Source organism: Grampus griseus (genome assembly GCF_964374135.1).
Source record: "Grampus griseus genome assembly, chromosome: 15".
NCBI classification, from domain to species: domain Eukaryota; kingdom Metazoa; phylum Chordata; class Mammalia; order Artiodactyla; family Delphinidae; genus Grampus; species Grampus griseus.
The window spans coordinates 19,042,111-19,058,545 of NC_139009.1; the positions used below are offsets into that span (position 1 = coordinate 19,042,111).

General features: G+C 52.8%; 1 protein-coding gene across 1 annotated transcript in view; it reads left to right on the plus strand.

The window, feature by feature from the left end:
* The window catches only part of EFR3B (EFR3 homolog B), a gene marked incomplete at its 3' end in the record, with an annotated part of 45,959 nt that overhangs the window by 26,153 nt on the left and 3,371 nt on the right, over positions 1-16,435 (plus strand). The window contains exons 4-17 of the mRNA XM_082671944.1: positions 64-213; positions 1,413-1,547; positions 2,203-2,281; positions 3,030-3,165; positions 3,445-3,606; positions 4,345-4,456; positions 4,839-4,890; positions 6,844-7,016; positions 7,539-7,614; positions 8,080-8,241; positions 9,665-9,796; positions 11,223-11,290; positions 12,407-12,534; positions 13,290-13,381. Coding sequence (XP_082528070.1) covers positions 64-213; positions 1,413-1,547; positions 2,203-2,281; positions 3,030-3,165; positions 3,445-3,606; positions 4,345-4,456; positions 4,839-4,890; positions 6,844-7,016; positions 7,539-7,614; positions 8,080-8,241; positions 9,665-9,796; positions 11,223-11,290; positions 12,407-12,534; positions 13,290-13,381 — 1,657 coding nt within the window. The remainder of the gene's footprint in view (positions 1-63; positions 214-1,412; positions 1,548-2,202; positions 2,282-3,029; positions 3,166-3,444; positions 3,607-4,344; positions 4,457-4,838; positions 4,891-6,843; positions 7,017-7,538; positions 7,615-8,079; positions 8,242-9,664; positions 9,797-11,222; positions 11,291-12,406; positions 12,535-13,289; positions 13,382-16,435) is intronic.

Here is a 16,435-nt window from a genome sequence, read left to right on the forward strand (position 1 = left end):
ACAGAAGCTGGACTTGTCAGGGCTTGCAGACTTCATGGCGCCATGTCTCCCTTTTCCTTACAGAATCCGAATGTCAGGTATCAAAGGTCTACAAGGGGTGGTGAGGAAGACCGTGAATGATGAACTGCAGGCCAATATCTGGGACCCACAGCACATGGACAAGATCGTCCCATCCCTGCTTTTCAATCTGCAACACGTGGAGGAGGCGGAGAGGTGAGCAGGAGACGGGGGAGCTTGCACGCGGCCCTGCAGCCCTCCCAGGGCACTTGGCAACCACACGGCTGGGTTGGTTGGTAAAACCCAGCCCCAAAGTCAGGGCTCTTGGCTTTTGTGGCTTGTTCTGCAGTGAGTCCAAAGCTGCTTCCCTAGGAGCCTTGGCTCTGGCCTTCTACCAGCCTGCTGTACCCCTTAAGGTCTGCATTCCTGAAGGAGAAACAGTAATGGTGCTGGGCTCCCTGGGGTAAGTGTGTACTGAACACAAAGAACCAAGAGTCGGGTTCCCTTGGTCTTTCTAGAAGCAGCAGGCCAAGGAGGTTTTTAAATGCCTTTCATGGTTCCAGGTGCTGAGGAGGACCTTTCTTCTCTCTCACTTCCTAGTGGTGTTCCAGTCCCTTAGAAATGCCCACTTGACCAGCCAGCAGCCACTTGACACGAGTTACAGATACTGAGTTTTAATCTGGGAACCCCTGGAAAGGATTCATCCTGTCCCTGCCCCTCACTCTTCCCCTCTGTGAAGTGGGATGGAGGGAGAGTTTCACGGTGCTGTCCACGTTGCCTGGGCATGACGCCGATTGAAGATATCGTGGGTTCCCCACTTTCTGTCAGTTGAGCCTGCGCTGCTAGAGCCGGTTGGGAAATTTAGTGTGCCCTCTGGTGGTTGTTCCTGGAATAGCATCTCACTGACAAGCTCCCTGGTGGTCTCAGGTGGAGGTGGGTGGGTACCACTGAGTCGCACCTAACTAAGCCAACGCCCGTGCCTTTCCTTTTTCCCCTCCTTCCTCTCTCCCCTTCTCTTCTGCTTTCTCCAACTCTGTCGGCCTCCCTCTCTTCTTATCTCATCTGTCGTTCCTTCCAAAGCCTTGGGGGCATGGAGACACTCGTGGTCTGCGCCTCCCCAGGCCCATGGTGCTCAGGGCATCTATCCTTCCCGCAGAGGCACATCAGGCCTATCCCTAGGATGTCCAGAAAAAGAACTTTATCCCTCCTCCCACAATCTTCCTCCACTGTGGGCTTCCTTACCCCCATTTAACTTCTGACAGCCTCAACACCTCCCCTGTGACCTAGTGCAGCCCACGTCAAATTCCTGCTTGTCCTACTGGGACCATTTGCGTGAGGGAAGCACAGAAGGCCTGCACAAAGCGACGCCCAGCTGTGCATTCCATCCCTCACCCGTGGGCTGTGTGTTTCCACAGCCGGTCCCCCTCCCCCCTCCAAGCACCAGAGAAGGAGAAGGAGAACCCTGCAGAGCTGGCTGAGAGGTGCCTTCGGGAACTGCTGGGCCGGGCTGCCTTTGGCAACATCAAAAACGCCATCAAGCCTGTTCTCGTGTGAGTGTTCCCCTTCCCCACCCACCCGCCTTCAGCTTTGAACAGTTTCAGGTCCGGCATCTCCTTGCTGACTCGGGAGGAGGGAAGGAGGTGTTATAGTTGTGGTGCTTCGGCCAAGTGGGTCCCTTCTCTGTGCCCATGTTCCCCACACTGTGGCATCAAAAGCTACCACATGGTGGGCTTCCCTGGTGGCGCAGTGGTTGAGGGTCCGCCTGCCAATGCAGCGGACACGGGTTCGTGCCCCGGTGCGGGAAGATCCCACATGCCGCGGAGCAACTAGGCCCGTGAGCCATGGCCGCTGAGCCTGCGCGTCCGGAGCCTGTGCTCCGCAACGGGAGAGGCCACAACAGTGACAGGCCCGCGTACCGCAAAAAAAAAAAAAAAAAAGCTACCACATGGTGAGCGAGCACAGTTTTGAGGAGAGGAGTTGGGAGGAGGAAGGTGCCCGGCTTCATTCCTGAGCCCACAGCTATGGAACCCTGTTCGTTGACTTCTCGTACTTCCCTTCTCTCACCTACACCTGAAAGCCCTTGCTACTTACCTGGGAGCTTCGAGAGGGGCTGGGTCTCTGGGGGGGTGACTTTCTCCCACCAAGCTTCTCCCTCCTAACATCACTTGCGTTTCATAGTTACTCTCCATATTTTCTCCCTCACAGCCATCTGGATAACCATTCTCTTTGGGAACCCAAGGTGTTCGCCATCCGTTGCTTTAAAATCATCATGTACTCAATTCAGGTACGGCGGCTCCCCTGGTCCAGCCTGTCCCTCTGGCCAAGGTGGCGCCTCTCGGAGCGGAACGGTGTACACCTGGAGAAAACCAGCTGTCCTCTGTGACTTCTCCTAAGCCCCTAGTTGTCTAAACCCGCGCTGCTTAATCTAGTCGTGGAGAAGGACTAGTTTAATTTCCAATATGTCACAGACCCATACTTTATAAAACACAAAAAGAATTGTTAGAAAAAACAAACGACAACCTCATGCAAAATACAGGCCCACAGACCATAATTGGCTGCCATGGCTTCTGTCAAGTTGCTTACTCAACACTTACTCTCAATTTCCATACTTAGCTCAATGTACATGGGCATCAGACAGATCTTGACCTGGCACCAGACCACAGGCCACACTTTGAGCACCACTGGACTAAACCACCGGGCCTCTTGTGGCCCTAATAAGACCTGGGATCTGGGGAAACCGAAAAGGAAGACAGTATCTTAAAATTGACTTTTGACCCATTTGAAGTGAAAGGGCCCAGGGAAAATGTGGAAATCCAGGTCTTCATTGGGATTTGACTCAGCTCCTTGTTGGACCGAGGAGGGGGAGGGGCTCAGGAAAAGGACTGGGGTATCCGGGTGCCACCTCTAGTGCCTGCTAGCCTTGGGACCTCCCTTTTGTCCACCCAGCTTTGGGTCCTCGTCGAGGGCTGCCCTGGCTCAGAGGCCATATGGGGGCTGCTATCTGGGGACCAGCACCTCTCCCTCCCCCCCAGCCGCAGCACTCCCACCTGGTTATCCAGCAGCTCCTGAGCCACCTGGATGCCAACAGCCGCAGCGCGGCCACGGTGCGGGCGGGCATCGTGGAGGTCCTGTCGGAAGCTGCTGTCATCGCCGCCACGGGCTCTGTGGGTAAGGGGGATCCCGAGTGGAGTGGAGCCTGGGGACCCCCCCAAGGACAAGGAACTGCCCTTAACCGTAGGCTGCCTCCCCTTCCAGAAGAGGGCAAGGCACGATAGGGAGGTGTCAGAGCCGGCTTTCCTCAGGAGGAGAAATCAGCTGGGGAAGGTAGTGGGCAGAGGAAGCCCCTGGCTGGAAGGGGGCCTGGGCTTGCCCGATAATGCAGGGCAGGGGAGAATAAGGGAGGAGTGCCAGCCCCGGATTTCAGGTCTCCCACCCCGCTGCGCTCAGGGCCCACGGTGCTGGAGATGTTCAACACTCTGCTGAGGCAGCTGCGGCTCAGCATCGACTACGCTTTGACCGGGAGCTACGATGGGGCCATAAGCCTTGGCACCAAGATCATCAAGGAGCACGAAGAGCGCATGTTCCAGGAGGCGGTCATCAAGACCATAGGTGGGCCCGGGGAGGGGCGGGGCCCGGGGCCGGAACTGCGGTGGGAGGGGCAGGCAGGTGGGCAGGCTCCAGGCAGGCGGGCGGGAAGGCGGGGCCCCTTCCGCGAGGATGTTAGTCCAGGGGAGTGTAAGATTGTCATCCACTTAAATCGTGTTATTCACGGACACTGGGGGAAATGGAGTCAGCCCATGGCGCACACAGCTCACAGAGTGGCCTGGGCCAGGCCCGAGTTAGATCACAGCACAATCTCCCTGGGTTTCTCAGCCTGAAGTTCAGATCAGAGGCTGAGACAGGCGAACTCTTCCCGCACCCCAGTCCCCATTAGGGCCGCCTGCTGCTTCCACGTTTGAGCGATTGGAGGGGAGGTGGGAGAAAGAAAGAGAAAAGGAAGGAAAGAGGACAGGGAGAAGGCCATGGATATGCACGTGGATGTGGAAGGGGAGAACCATAAAGCCACCATGTGCGTGTAAGGGCTCATCACTTTCAGAGCCCTCTGGTCCTAGCGCCACTGGAGCTTCGCCATCCCGGAGACCTTAACCGCAGCCTCCGGAATAACACGTGAAGGAACGGGAGCCTGGAAGAGTCCTCTGCCGTCATCTAGGTGTCTCCCTCTGGGTCTTAATCGTCTCCCTAGAGAAGCAGCCCGCACTCTTCACAGTAGTTTGTTCAGCTGAAAGTTTGAGCGGAGACTCCAGCAGCTGCCGGCCTCAAACCCTCTCTTCTGTCTTTTTCCTGAAGGCTCCTTTGCCAGCACGTTGCCTACTTACCAGCGCTCCGAGGTGATCCTCTTCATCATGAGCAAGGTTCCACTGCCTTCCCTGCATCACCCCATGGAGATGGGGAGGACCGGGTGAGTCTGCCATGCCTTCCTCCCCCTTCCTCTCCCAGCCTAAATTCCACCTGACTCCCCGTCCCACGTTTTTGGGCTCTCTCCCTTCTCCACCTCAACTTTCCTGGTTCTGTCCTTACTTGTCTTCTCTCATTCTACTCTCAAATCCCTCAGCAGCCTTTAGTGGGCCTTTGGATCCTACAGTTCCTCAGGCTGTCCCACCAATAACAACCTCCCACCTTGGGGGGAGCCATTAGTTCCCTGGTCTGGAAATCACTGTCCTGGGTAACCCAACAAGATAAGCCTCATGGAGAATCTAATCAGGAGAAAGAACTGGGCAGGCAAGTGTGGGGTCTTTGCCTGTATCACCATCTTGGTGATCATCTGTGTCTCTGGTCTATAGGGAGAACAGGAACCGACTGACCCAGATTATGCTGCTGAAATCCCTCCTTCAGGTGAGCCTCTCCTGTCCCCATTCCTGCTCTGCCTCTGTAGGAGGCAGCTCCTTCCAAGGAAACAAGAGAAGGCTACTACATACAGTTGTGCAGGTTGCACACTGCACAAACATGCCCAGCCAAAGGGGTGAGTAGGGGGCTGAAATCCAACCTGTGTTCCACTCATTAGCCAGGCTGGGTACCCACAGGGCTGGGTCTTCCAGAGCAGGCAGGATGCCTGTTTCTAACTTTCACAAAGGTACCTTCTCAGCTACTGATGGCCTTGTCACTCAAACATTATCTCTGTATTGAGGTGGACTCTATTGGTTCCTGCCCTTTTTCCCTCCAAGTGTCTCCCCAGGTCCCTTCCACCTGTTTCTCCCTTGGTACTTATGACCACCTCAGTCCCCTAGCCACTGTCTTTCCCTTTATCCATTTAAAAAAAAATAATAGCCATAATTCTTTTATCTAACTTAATTTTTAATTTTTTTAAAAAATATTTTTGGCCAGGCCACGCAGCTTGCAGGATCTTATTTCCCTGACTAGGGATCGAACCCAGGCCCCGGCAGTGAAAGTGCTGAGCCCTAACCACTGGACCGCCAGGGAATTCCCCGCTTTATCAATTTTTTTACATTTGTCTTCTTTCCTTCTTTGCAGCCATCACTGGAGGCTAGATTTATTGTTCTCAAATGCTGTTCCTATGACCAACTTGTTTAACGTATAGATTCCCTAGAGATTTTGAGCCATTAGTCTGAGGTCCTGGAATCTGTATTTGTAACAAGCTTCCCAAGGCACAACCCCGGCCTAAACTCTGGACATCTCAGAACTAGATTATTCTATAGTTGCTCCCTCCTCCTCACCTATCATAAATACAACCAGGAAGAATTTTCTAGAAATGTTGTTCTTCACGTGTTGCTCCTTGTTAAAGAGTACATCTCAGTTTCTAATTGATGTGCATCCAGATTTCAAACTTCTCAGACTGAAATTGGAAGGTCCTCAGTCCCCTTTCCCTCCGTAGACCCCCCATGTGACCCCTCGACCCGTCTCTGTTCTAACCTGCCGCTCTGCACAGCCGCCTCACTCCCGCTCACGCCCTCCCTCCCCTCTCTCCAGCCCACACCTTTCATGTCACACTATTTTTATAAAGGTTTTTTGTGCTGACACTGCCCACATCTGGTACCTCCGTTGTCTGTGTACTCCTGCCATTTCTTTGCTGAGCTTACCGTCATTAATTTGTACCCTGCGTCTTACCAAGGTGACAGTTTGGGGCACACTCAAATACATCCCCCTTCAGTGAACATTGACGTTTACTACCGATGCCACCAGGCTTTACCAGAGCCTCAAGGGCCTGCTGAATCATCAAAGGCATTGTTTTGCAATATGGACTTAACAGTAAATCTGGTTTGCTGCTTTTAACTACTTTGACACCATCATGGGTGAGGTGTCTCTACGCCTGCTGGCTTTAATCAGAAGACCCTCATTATGGCCGTGCTAGAAGAGATGTAAGCAAATGCTGTGTGTGCTCTCGGCTGTTGCCATGTCCGTGGGTTCTAATTCCTCAGCCCAGCTGTAAGTTCTTCCACTGTCTCTCCTTCTTTGTGACTGTTCGTCTTCTAATGAAGCGTGTTCATGGTGAATGTTCGCCATTTGTGCCCTAATGGGCTGAAACATTAGGTTCAGAGGCTCCCTGGCTTTTGCTCTCTTCTAGGGCTCATCCTTTGCTTGCTTTTAGTAACTTAATGTCCCTGCATACTGTCCCCATCCACTTAGCTAAGCTGAGCTGGGCGGGTTGCCTAGGTAGATGTTGGAGGGTTCCCAAAAGCTGCCTAAGGTGGAGGACAGGGAAACTGGGCTGGGAGATGTTTAGAGAGGATGGATGCTTCAGACCCAAATTCTGCCGACTGCCCCTCAGTCTCCTCACTGCTGCCAGGAGGGCCGGCGTTCGTAAGCACGTGATCCCGGGCTCCCTTGCAGGTATCCACCGGCTTCCAGTGCAACAACATGATGTCAGCTCTGCCCAGCAACTTCCTTGACCGCCTTCTCTCCACCGCCCTCATGGAGGACGCAGAGATCCGTCTCTTCGTTCTAGAGATTCTCATCAGTTTCATTGATCGTCATGGCAACCGTCACAAGTTCTCCACCATCAGGTGAACTTGGGGTCTCCCCTCTATTTGGTGTGTGATGGGGGAGGAGACTCCCATTAGGACCTCGCACTCAGGTGGGAAGACGATTCAGATCTTCAGTGGGAACCCCCCAGGGAGCTAATCATGGACATGGACCCTGGGGTCCTACAAGGGAAGGAGAGACTGAAGGGCCATTTGTGCCTGGTGGAGCAAGGGAGGGAGATTTGGGAGGTAAAGAGCAGGTACCCACGGGAGCTCTCAGGTGGGGAGGAAAGAAGGGGATGCAGGGTTATCAGTTGAGACTAGGGGGCTGAAAGGGAGGAAGGAAAGGGAGGAAGAGGGTAATCTGGATCAGTATTTAAGAAAAAAGAGACAGGAGCTTGAGAACTTGGGAGAAAGTGGAGATCAGGCTAAGAACCAGGGCAGGAGGACACAGGGAGGCATTGGTACAACTAACAACACTGGGATAGAGCCCAGTGATACCATGTGAGCTCTGCTGGCCTCGCGCAAGGGCTGACTGAGGTGGCCCCTCACGTCCCCTCCCAGTACCCTCAGCGACATCTCTGTCCTGAAGCTGAAAGTGGACAAGTGCTCCCGGCAGGACACCATCTTCATGAAGAAGGTTAGCAAGCGTGACCTCAAGACACAGTGAACCCCGGGTGGGTCAGGCCCTGCGGACCCCAGTCTTCCAGCCCCCAAGTCGCCACTGGCCATGCCCCTAGAACCCACTTCCTCCTCTTTGACTATGCTTAGTCCGGATGACCAGCCGACCCCTCTAGGGGATCAAGCCCCCAGGTCATACTTATCACCGAGCCAGAGTGAGGAGCATCCCTTGACTATGTTCTAAAACTGGATTTGGGCAGCAGCTTTTGTTGCTGGTTTCACTGGGCCCACCTTCCCTAAGCACATACTCCCGCACTGCCCGATTCCACTGGGGTCTGCTTTAAAGGCATCCTGTCCCTGAGGGCGGAGGTGGGGTACACACAGCTGCATCGCCCCCTTCAGACTGCTCTTCCCATTCTCCTTGCCCCTCCTGTCCCCACCCTGCCCGCCGTGGCCTTGCCTCCACCCTTGTCCCCGTCTCCAGCACTCCCAGCAGCTCTACAGACACATCTACCTGAGCTGTAAGGAGGAAACGAACATACAGAAGCACTACGAGGCGCTCTACGGCCTGCTGGCGCTCATCAGCATTGAGCTGGCCAACGAGGAGGTGGTGGTAGACCTCATCCGCCTGGTGCTGGCTGTCCAGGTGGGGCCCCCTGTGGGCGGGACATAGGGGTTGGGATCGGGGGAAGGCACCTGTTTTGGCCAAGCACTAGTGAGAGAGCCAAGTAGCCACTGCTTAACACCTGTTCTGGAGCCCAGGAGTATTGCACCCTTGGTTGGCCATTCCTCCATGAAGACCACAAACCGTGGTCCTATTTGGGGACCACCAAACGATGCTGAATTCATGGCTTTGGCCCATCCTCAGAGTAAAGGAGACCCGGGAAACAGGGTCTTTCAAAAATATCCCTTCACCCTAGTATTCTGGGTCTCTTGCAAGGTCTGAATGAGACTCCAAGGATTGCCAAGAGGGTACCCATAAGCCCGGAGTGATCTCCATACAAACTCATTTGTCTAAAGATTACCTAGTTCCCAAACCTAGCTGTGCTTCAGAATTGCCTTAAGCACTTATTAAAAATATATAGGGCTTCCCTGGTGGTGCAGTGGTTGAGAGTCCGCCTGCCGACGCAGGGGACATGGGTTCGTGTCCCGGTCCGGGAAGATCCCACATGCCGCGGAGCGGCTAGGCCCATGAGCCACGGCCGCTGAGCCTGCACGTCCGGAGCCTGTGCTCCGCAACAGGAGAGGCCACAGCAGTGAGGGGCCCGCGTACCGCAAAACATAAAAATAAAAATAAATAAATAAATAAAAATATATAATCCCAGTTCTGTCCCCAAGCTTGGGGATCTGGAGATTCAACAAGCTCCCCTCATGACTCTCAGGCAGCCAGCGTGGCACTAGATAGGGCTTTAGACTTTCATGGTCTGCCTGGGTGGAAGTCCACTGCTCAGGATGCTGGGAATTGGGGCAGGTCCTTCAGACCTCAAAGGCCAGGGTCAGCAGGGCCCCGAGGCTAGGTGGGCATCGTATCCTGAATGGTGGCGACCCTGGAATTGTGTGGTGGAGACTCTTCAGCCACCTGCTTGATGGCGCTAAGTCCTGCAAGGCCAACCCAGATGCTCCGATCGTCCTCATCCTAGAATCTGAGATTCCTTTGTGTCCCGATCCCTTAGTGACTCACACAGCTTTGTCGGTTTAACATGTGAACCCAGCTTAGCAAGCCAATCCAGTCCTCCAGGAATCATCCAGGGTCTGTGGTGAAGGTGACGGCCTCCTGGAGGTGGGACTCATGAGGGTTTGGACAGTCCAGCTCCCTACAGCGGGAACTGCAGAGCGGGGCCCTGAGGGCATCGCCTCTCCACTCAAGGATACGAGCCTCCAGCTCATGGATTGTTCTAAGGACCATTTGCTTCAGCTTTAATGAGGGCGACCCCTGTTCCCCAGGGAGTTACGGGGAAAATGCTAGAAAAGGCTTTGCCTTGAGTAGTGGGCCACGTCTAAAGGAGGTTGGTAGAGGGTGGCTGGAGGGTGGGGCACCAGCATAGTTTGTTCCCTCTGTGTTGCCACAGGACGTGGCCCAGGTCAATGAAGAGAACTTGCCTGTTTACAACCGCTGTGCCCTCTACGCGCTGGGTGCCGCCTACCTGAACCTCATCAGCCAACTCACGACAGTGCCTGCCTTCTGCCAGCACATCCGTGAGGTTGGTGTCCTCATGACCCTGAGAGCTCAGGAGGCCCTTGACTTGGGGTTTCCCCAGAACAACTTTTGCTTAATTGCATGAGCCCTGTGCTTAGTCTAGGCATGAGAACTAACGATGAGAGATTCTCAGCGGTAGTGACTCCTCCTGTACGACATGACATAGCAGGGCAGGGTCAGGCACAGGCAGTATCCTGTACCCCTTCCCAACCTGCTACCTGCCCTCCTCTACTTCCGGCCCCTCTATGCTCCCCCCACTCCCGGAAGCGCACATACCCACATCTCTCAGGTCATCTGGGACTAAAGCTACTTTAAGGAAAGTTTTTGTTATGAAAATTTTCAAATATCACAAAAGCAATATAAGTAGGGCAGTGAACATCTGCACAGCTGTCACATGAACTAAACAGTTATAACGATTCGTCCACATTTGCTTCATCTGTCTCCTTTTCTTTTTCTTTGCTGAAATGTGTTCAGACAAACCTTGACTATCATGTCGTTTCACCTCTGCATATATCAGTGTGTGTCCAAAAAATTATGGACACCTTTCTACCTGATTGCTATGCTATTTACATGCCTAATTAAATTATCGGTTATGCCTTGGTATTACCTTATACCCGGTCTATAATCAAATGTTCTCAGTTGTTGCAAAAAGGCATTTTAAGACATACTGAACTATGTATAGGTAGAATGATATAATACGTAGGATTAACTTTAAAATACACTAGCAAAACAAAATAAAACTAAACAAGAAAGCTCAGGTCTCAGCTGGCCTGGGCTGGCTGTGGGCATGGAGGAAGGTGCTGTATTGCTGTGCCAGAGACCACCCTGAATGAGGCAGGATCTTCCCAGCCTTGGGCTGATCCAGGAGGGCAGGAAAGGCAATGCCCCCACATCCTCTTCAGTAAAAATAGTAGCATCGTGGCTTCCTCACCTCCTGCACATACTTTCATGCCAAGCGTCCTCCCACTTCTCAGCATCTTAATAACTGTCAGCTTTCTTGTCAAAAATTTGCAAAGGATGCTGAGGGAAACTCACCACGTCACTCTCCATCAGGGTGTTTTTGCAGTGCACCTGGGTTTGGGGAACAGTGGGACCTATGCTCCCTTTTTTGCATTTAAACAGAAAACAGGAATAGGACACAGGAGCGAGAAACTGAACTCTCTTGGGAGCTAAGTCCCCTGCCTTTGGAGGACACTTAATGCATGTGTGTCACTGGAGACAGCCTGAGCAGTCCTCCTGGGCTTCACAGGCTGCCCTGAGGTCCCTGTTGGTCTGAGTTTCTCCCTCAGAAGCCCAGCCATGGGTGCTCTTCCAGGGGGTTCGTGGGAGGGAGGAAGTGCTCAGGGGAGTGGGAACTCTTTCACTGGCCTGTTTGGATTTCCCTCTCCCTGCTGAACCCAGCTTTTCTCACGATTCCTCCCAAACCTCAGGTGATAGAGAGCAGGAAGAAAGAGGCTCCGTACATGCTCCCTGAGGACGTGTTTGTGGAGAGGCCCAGGTGAGAACACTGAGGACGTGCTCAAGGACAACCCAAGCAGCTGAGCAAGGAAGTGGATGGTCTGAGGCCAGGGACTTGGGCTTCTATGGGCTCAAGGGCAGAAAGTGGACCTTATGCCTATGACCCAGAAGTCCTGGGTCAAGTGTGATCCCCTCACCTGACCATAATTCATGCCTTGAGCCATCTCAGCGTGTTGTACCGTAGAATACGGGCTGCATGCAGCCTCTGGGAACTTTGACCAAGCCCATGGGAACAAATCCTGGAGGAGTCCTTCCTGACAAGACAGTGCCGCCAATCCAAGTGGCCTTCTCAGCCTGCAGTGTGGGCCAACATCACCTCAGCATCAGAGGGACTCAAGGGAAAGATACTCTGAAAAAACCAAAATATCCCACGATAGAGGATGGCTTTATAAATGGTGGCCCATCCACACCCTAGACAACTGGTAGCCCATCCAAAGTGTTTTTAAAGAATAGTTCATGTGAGATATTCACTGTACAATAGGTGAATAAAATAGATCCTAGAACAGGGCAGTGGGGGCCATGGGGATGTCTGTGTGTGTGCAAAAATGTGTGTGACTGAGGGACTCTGCACAAAATCTGAATGTGGAACGTGGGACTGTAGGTGGCTTGTTTTCCTTTTGCTCCTCTGTCACTTTTGTATAATGAGTGTTACTTTTTTTTTTCCAGCCTTGCCGCGTGGCTTGAGGGATCTCAGTTCCCCGACCAGGGATTGAGCCCAGGCCACGGCAGTAAAAGCCGGGAATCCTAACCACTAGGCCACCGGGGAACTGCCTTGAGGATTACTTTTAAAATTAAGGAAGGTCGGGCTTTCCTGATGGTGCAGTGGTTGAGAGTCCGCCTGCCGATGCAGGGGACACGGGTTCGTGCCCCGGTCCGGGAAGATCCCACATGCCGCGGAGCGGCTGGGCCCGTGAGCCGTGGCCGCTGAGCCTGCGCGTCCGGAGCCTGTGCTCCGCAACGGGAGAGGCCGCAACAGTGAGAGGCCCGCGTACCGCAAAAAAAAAAAAAAAAAAAAAAAAAACATAAGGAAGGTCATCAGGAAATCATTCTAGTCCCCCATGGTTCTCATCTGCCTCTTCCCTCCTTTGTCTCCCAGGCTGTCTCAAAACGTCGATGGAGTGGTGATTGAGCTTCTCTTCCGCCAGAGCAACATCAGTGAGGTCCTGGGGGGCAGTGGTTACAATGCAGACAGGCTCTGCCTGCCCTACATCCCTCAGCTGACAGGTAGGAGCCCTGCTTGAGGACTTCCGAGCCTGCCTCTGGCTTTTCTTGGCCAGGGCCTGAAAGGAAGGGACTTGTGGGTCCTTCGGTCACCTTCCATGGCACCTTAGATGTCACACAAGAGCTGAAAGACACAGTGGAAATCCATGGTGAGATCCTTGATTTTCCCACCTCTCCTCTTCAGTGCAGGGTCCTTGGGAGTAACTGGCCCACGGGATAGCCTGGCCTGTGCGTGGGAGAGACCCCACGGTGCCGGAAAGAGCACACATGGGCTGTGGAGTCTGAGACCCAGTTCTCTGTAGCTTACTTCCTGAAGAATCTTAGACGAGTCCCTTGGCATCCCTGAGTCTCAGTTGCCTTGACTGTAAAATAGGGATATTAGCAATACCTGCCTTAGAGGGTAGAGGCAGATGCCCGTAGTAGGAAATGCTACGCAAATGACAGCTGCTGGTGCTGTTAGCAGATGACCCTTGTGAAAGTTGAGATACGCTTTCTGGTCATAAGCGGCTTCTTTGTGCTCATCAGTAATTTCAAAATCTTAGCCCTAAAAAGCAAAACTCACCACCCTAAGATGGGCGGTGAAGGCCCGCAGCCCTCCATAAACTCCAGCTGTAGCCCCAGCGTATAAACTCCCTCTGAGCCCTCCGAGGACTGTGGACCAGGCAAAGGCAGGGGGGTTGGGAGATGGTGCTGGAGGCATGATCCTGGCTTGCTCTGCAGGGGCTGGGGACTCCAGCTTCTCTATCCTCCTTTCCCAGATGAGGATCGCTTATCCAAGAGGAAGAGCATTGGAGAAACCATTTCCCTGCAGGTGGAGGTAGAATCGAGGAACAGCCCAGAGAAGGAGGAGGTGAGCGTCTCATTCTTGATCCACTGTCCTGGTGAAGCTCAGCGTCCTCCCGGGAGGGGACTCTTCCTACCTCCTAGGTGGTCAGACACTCCACGATCTAGACTCCCTTAGCCACCCCACACATTTAAAGTTGCACAGAAAGTAAATTTCTCAAGTAAGTCCTGTTTTCTTACGGACTCTCATCATATGTATCCTAGACATTTCCATCTGGAAAAAATTACCGAATCCCCCCCACCCCGTACACTCCCATGAGCATGTTATAAAAGTCAGTCTTGAAAGCCTCGCTGGTAGTCATTCCCTGTTCATGATGGAGGCGGACGTGCTCCATGTTGGAAATTGGAAGGCCTCACAGAAAAGAGGAGGGCAAGAATAGCTTTTACAATGTTTCTTCCAGATATGTCAAGAAAAATGCTTTTTTTTTTTTGCGCGGTAGTGCTTCTACCTCAGAAAATAAAGAAGGTGTACCCACAAGTAAGGGGGAATAGAGAATTTTAGTGGAAATACCAAATTTACTCACTAAAATGAAAAAGAAATGTGGGCGGGGCAGTGAGGAGGGAGAAAGGCATCCCGAGGGAACTGAAGCCTCAGGATGCGGTACCCTTGTTTTAAATGGTAACTGCCAATTAAGGGAGTTAATGGAGACAGAGACCCAGGGGAACCTTAGCAAGAAGCAGGGAGGATGCACATCTGGGTGGGACTGGGACAAGGAGACTTGTGAGATCCCTGGGCATGGACAGCCTGGAGTAGCTGTGCAGGACAGCCTGGACACCCAGCCTTTCCCCAGATGGGCCTGGAGCAAGGAGAAGTCAGTGGGGTAAAGGTCAAGCCTCCCCCTAACTGTGTCCTCAGCCATTCCAACAGCTCCTCGGTTACTAGGGCAGACCTCCAGGGCAGGGCTTTCCCAAGCTTGTCTGGAACCTTCCCATGGAAGGAAGGAAGCTCTGACTCAGGCTAATTGGAGAAGCAACATGAGGTTGAGCCAGGGGTCCTCCAAGGCCCTTCCAGCTCTGCAGGGATGGGAACCTCACGTGTTAGGAGCACAGCGTGAGTTGACTGCTATCCCCTCAATAGTTGTAATTCTTCCTTCCCGAGAGTTGAGAGACCCTCAGGAATTGATAAGTAAAGTGAAGCAGAAGAAGGAAGAGAAATGCTCACCTGGGTACACAGCTGCCTGCTCCCTCATGGCCCCTCTCGGTCAGCATCATGGGTTCCTCCCCCTCAGAGAGTCAGCTTAGCCTGGGGATGGCTTGGTATCGAAAGCAGGGGTGTGGGAGCCTCCACCCTTCTGCCGTGCTGTACTTCTTTCCACTTCCAGCCCACCTTGCCCCCCCCACCCCTCCAGAATCTCTCGGTAACTCCCTGTAGCCTCAAATGCCAGCCTCATAACAGGTGATCAATAAATGCTGGTTTGGTTAAATTCCAAGCCCAGTGCCTGGCATTCAGAGCCATTTGTAGTCAGGGATGCCCTCCCATTTCATTTCATCTCCCCTCCTCTCTGGCTGGTCTGCTCTCAGTCTCCCCCATGCTATCTCATTCACCTCCATGTCTTTGCTAGTGTGAAATCCCATGTCGGAATCACCCTTCCTCTCCACCTCTACGTTCTTGAATCGCCCATTCATCAACATCCAGCCTGTGGTCCATCTCCTCCATCAGCTCCTCTCTGCCTGCCTTTACCCAGTGACCTGTCTTCCTTTTTCTCCCACCACCACATGGTTTCCTGTCACTTTACCCGTGAATATCTGATGTTGGTCAGTGCTGACAGTGGATGGGTGGATGGATGGACGGATGGATGGATGGGTGGATAGACAGACCTACAGAGGATGAACCTTCACAGTGAATGAATCTTCAGAGTGAATGATAGCGTTCTCTTGCGTGCCATTCCTATAGTAATACATTTTGCAATTTCAACTAAGTGACTAGCCAAGAATCCTACACATAATTGGTGCTCACTTAATATTTGTTGGATGACTTTATCCCAGACCTACAACTCTGTCCATTCCTACTCGAACAAGCATTTATGGAATTCCAAGCTCAGTGCATTGTCTGAGTATATAAAGTGGATATACGGATGCACTCACACCCAGATCAGGGACTAAAATGCTGTCCTCCAGGAGCCCTGCCTCTGCACCCCCTCCCCAGAGGGAGCCACTAGCCCAGCTTATGTCACTTCTTGGGCTTTATATCAATGAAATCATTCTCTCCTGTGTCTGCCTCGTTCATGTAATATTACATTTAACTAATAGAATATGAAGAAATCATGGGTCTTGCCTCAAGGAGCTCACAGTCTAGGGGGGAATTCCTGGAATTTAGTCCAACCTCCTTCACAATTTTCAGCATCTGACCTAAGGCCACACATCCATAGAACACCCTGCTTTGGGTTTTATTATTTTCCACCTCCTTTTATGGGTTCCCAGGACACTGAGATCCTGTGACCCAGGTCCTTGGACCAACCTCAGTATGCCTTACCTTTACTGAATACTCACATCACCTTGGTGGATAATTTAATATCAGGAGTCTTCAAAAATGTTAGTCAGGGGCTTCCCTGGTGGCGCAGTGGTTAGGAGTCCGCCTGCCGATGCAGGCAGGGGACACGGGTTCGTGCCCTGGTCCAGGAAGATCCCACATGCCGCGGAGTTGCTGGGCCCGTGAGCCATGGCCGCTAAGCCTGCGCGTCCGGAGCCTGTGCTCCGCAACGGGAGAGGCCACAACAGTGAGAGGCCCGCGTGCCGCAAAAAAAAAAAAATGTTCTTGAAATTTTCATATGAGATTATATTTGCTAACTGCCTTCTCTTGTTTCGAATATTTTCTGTTAAGTCCTCTGAAGATTTGTTTGAATTACAGTGTTTTCTTCCCAGGGAGCTTAACAGGACCCGCTGGGGGGCGAGGGGGGGAGGGGCCAGTGAGTTCTTTCAGGCCAGACTTGTGACTGATGAGGCAGTAGCCTCCCCTCCTCTCTCTCTCCCTGCTCTCCTTCAGTTGGAGGCTCTGTGCCTGCTCAGGCAGCTCCCAGTGACCCTAGTGAGAATGTGGGTGTCCTCAGGGAGTTTCTCCCTT